This window comes from Sorghum bicolor, chromosome 8, assembly GCF_000003195.3.
Source record: "Sorghum bicolor cultivar BTx623 chromosome 8, Sorghum_bicolor_NCBIv3, whole genome shotgun sequence".
Lineage (NCBI taxonomy): Eukaryota > Viridiplantae > Streptophyta > Magnoliopsida > Poales > Poaceae > Sorghum > Sorghum bicolor.
The window spans coordinates 30,050,011-30,053,327 of record NC_012877.2 but is presented as its reverse complement, the minus strand read 5'-3'; the positions used below and the strand labels follow the sequence as shown (position 1 = coordinate 30,053,327).

Sequence of the window (3,317 nt, the reverse complement as noted above, 5' to 3'; positions counted from 1 at the left end):
CCGAGCATAACTTCCGGTTCCTCCTGTGCTGTCTCAGAGGACATATGGTTCACCCTTCCAGTATTGGGAGCTGACTTCTGGTGGCTATTTTGCTTCTGGGGGGTCTGCTGATTTTGCTTTTTAGGGCAGTGATATGACAGGTGACCCTCTTTACCACAGTGGAAACACTTGTTGGGGGTGTTAGGGGCACTAGTCTTCATTGGAGTGTTGCTGGGCATACCCTGGCGTGACGTCTGCTGATTGCCCTGCTGCTGATTCTGCTGATACTACGGGCGCTGCTGGAACTGATTGCGCTGGGGGTACTGACCACGATTCCACTGTGACGGTGGTCCCTGGTACCTTTGCTGCGAGCCTTGCTGCTGGTTGGTGCGAGGACGAGTATTGCATCCAGAGGCCTGTCCCTGCATCCTCTTCCTTTTAGCATCCATCTCCTTATGCTTGTTATCCACTACGATAGCACGGTTCACAAGCGTCTGGTAATTGGGGTATCCATTGGACATCAGCTGGAGTTGGAGCCCATCATACAATCCCTTCAAAAAGAGGCGCTGTTTATCAGCATCATTAGCCACCTCACTGGGAGCATAGCGCGACAACTGAGCAAACTTGTCCCTGTACTCTGGAACTGTCTTAGATCCCTGCTTCAAATTCCGGAACTCCTCTGCCTTCAGTTCTATTAACCCTTCTGGTATGTGATAGGACCTAAAGTTCTCCTTGAACTCCAGCCATGTGATAGCAGGTGCATTGGGAGGTCGTCCATACTCAAACGACTCCCACCATGTCTGAGCTTCTCCCTGAAGTTGTCCAGATGCGAACAACACCTTCTGCCTATCATCATACTGGGATATGTTGAGTTGCTTCTCCACTACACGAAGCCAGTCATCTGCCTCCAGTGGATCAGTGGCATGTGTGAACACAGGGGGATGACCTTTCAAAAATTCACCCCGCTTATCACGCGGTGGTGCCCCTCCGATTGGATGATTCTGTTGGTTGTTCACCAGGGCTTCCATAAGCTGCGTCTGGACTGCTAATAGCTGCTCGATGGTGGCGGGTGGGTTGAGTGGGACACCCCTTCCACGTCCTCTACCACTTGGCGGCATCTGTCATAACATTAAAACTTTAGAATCTCCCAAAATATAGACTTTCAAGTACAAGTTTGCAATTCTGAAACTTTCTGAGTGAGTCCAGTGCCAGCAGTTCAGTAAAACGATAATAACTTGAGATATAAAAGTCCAACAGAGGCGAAACTTTGATGGTTGGAAAGCTTAAGAAATTGTTCACAACTTTTATTTAGAGCACAAATTCAGATTCGGACATTTAATTAGCCATAAACTGTCTCCAAACGAAACTGTCCCAGAACTCAAACTGCACAGGAACCTCTGTTTTCAACATTCATATCTCTCGGCTCAGATCAGATAAAAAGATGATTCCAGCGGCAAAGGGAAGATGCTTAAGTCTAGTTACTCCCATAAAATTTTCATAATTTTTGGTCGAACTGATTTTTCTGGGCAAAATTATTAAGACAGATAGGTTTAAAGAAACAAAACAGGAAAGACAGATTTGCCAACCCAACTATTTATTCATTAAGCCTTAATCCCTAATAACCTAAACTATGGAACTTGTAGACATGCCTACAATGTCCCAGCACTCATTACAAAGATCCAACTCCCTCATAAACATAATAACAAGCAACTAAGCATAACAAAAAGCACACCACACTAACTTGACTCGACTCACTTGCGCTTCTAGCGGCTTATTACAAACTAGGGACTTCCAACACTAAGGACGGGGTTCATAGTCAAGCTTCCCATAGATCTTGGGCTGTCCTTCCCTCTCACGATGGTCGTCAATCATCTTGTAGCACCTCTTGAGGGCCTTCCCTTGTGCTATCACCATGTCTTGCAATTTCAAATGCTTTTCCACCATCTCATGAGCGAAGTACACCATCACTCGGGAGACTGGGTCCAAATCTGTTGGCTCCAGCATTCCCCATCCTTGTTCTGGGTCCAGGCGGGGTAGATAATGGTGTATGTCCCACCGCATGTTACCGAAACGTTGCTCATGGAGGAACAAACATGCTGTGAAAGCTGTTTCCTTCATGCTCTCTTCCATAGTAGCTCTATGTCCATCATGACGGTAGCCCCTGTCCTTCAAGTATGCATCTTTCTCCACATCCTTGGGAAAGATCAGCACCTTGGACTTCCAGTAGGTGTTCTCTAGGGGGTGCATGTACTCAATGCAGGAATACTCCACTACTGCATCCCAGTCAGAGAAGTAATTCTCCAACATTCCCACCAGCCGGTGATGCGACGGAGCGTTGCACGAAGCCTTGTGGTACACCTTTCTAGTCCACCCTATGGGAGGGGACTCATCATCTTCAGCAGGTCCATCCTGTGGTGGTGATGGGGGTTGACCTCCTCCGGGAGCACCTTCTTCTTCATCATCAGAAATGAGTATGACCTCCTAGGGCTCCTCCTGTGGTTCAGACTCCACTTGCGATAGCTCTGGCTCAGATGCTTGATCTGAAGGTGGTGGGGTCTCCTCATGCTCCGGTTAACTCTCCTCTTGTGGCTCCATAGGCTCGTATTGGTAATGAGGTGTATGGTACCCGCCAGTGGAGATACGAGCGGTCTTGTTGGCACGAACCATCTATAGAATGGACCGGAGAGAAGTTAGATTAGAATCAATAATTTCATAATAGAATAAGATGATAGAAGCATAAAGTTTTTAGAAAATAACAAGAGCAAGATGGTAAGCATGAATATAGAGAAGAAAAGACTACTAAAATGACCATTTCTATCTAGGCTTGCGTCCTATAGTCTACACGGCTCCGATTCCAATTTGTCACACCCAATTTTAAGGATAAAATTGAATGCAAAACCTTATGTGTGCCCAAAGATCAATCACACATAAGCCGACAAATTATAGGGAGTATCATCACAAGTGTTTATTACATAACGATATAACTCAGAGTCCTTACATAAATATGGCGGAAAATAAAAGATAACTCTTGCATGGAAGCTCCATCACACAGGCACGTCAACTGGTTGACCACAAGAAAAGAAATCCTTAGGGAAGTACTGATAGTAGTCATTACCCATGCCATCTGTTACCCATCCGGGATTTTTATCCAAATAAAGAAAATAAACAAGTGTAAGTACACCTCGTACTTAACAAGTATAACAGGGGGTTCATGAGGCTCAAAGGTTAGACACTGGTTCAACTGCATGTATCTTTTAGTTGTCACAATTTTTAGCATATGAGTAGCATCAAGTTGTCAAGACCCATAATAAACTCATGATCAGGTAAAGTGAATAAAG

The 3,317-nt window shown here is 45.4% G+C and overlaps 1 protein-coding gene across 1 annotated transcript; it reads right to left on the bottom strand.

Moving 5' to 3' along the window:
* LOC110437556 lies at positions 267-1,097 on the bottom strand. The gene has a single exon (XM_021466025.1). It carries the CDS (start codon positions 1,095-1,097, stop codon positions 267-269), a length of 831 nt encoding a protein of 276 aa, XP_021321700.1.

Coding starts and splice junctions, on each gene's coding strand:
- LOC110437556 (XM_021466025.1), bottom strand. CDS start 1,097: ATGCCGCCAAGTGGTAGAGGACGTGGAAGGGGTGTCCCACTCAACCCA.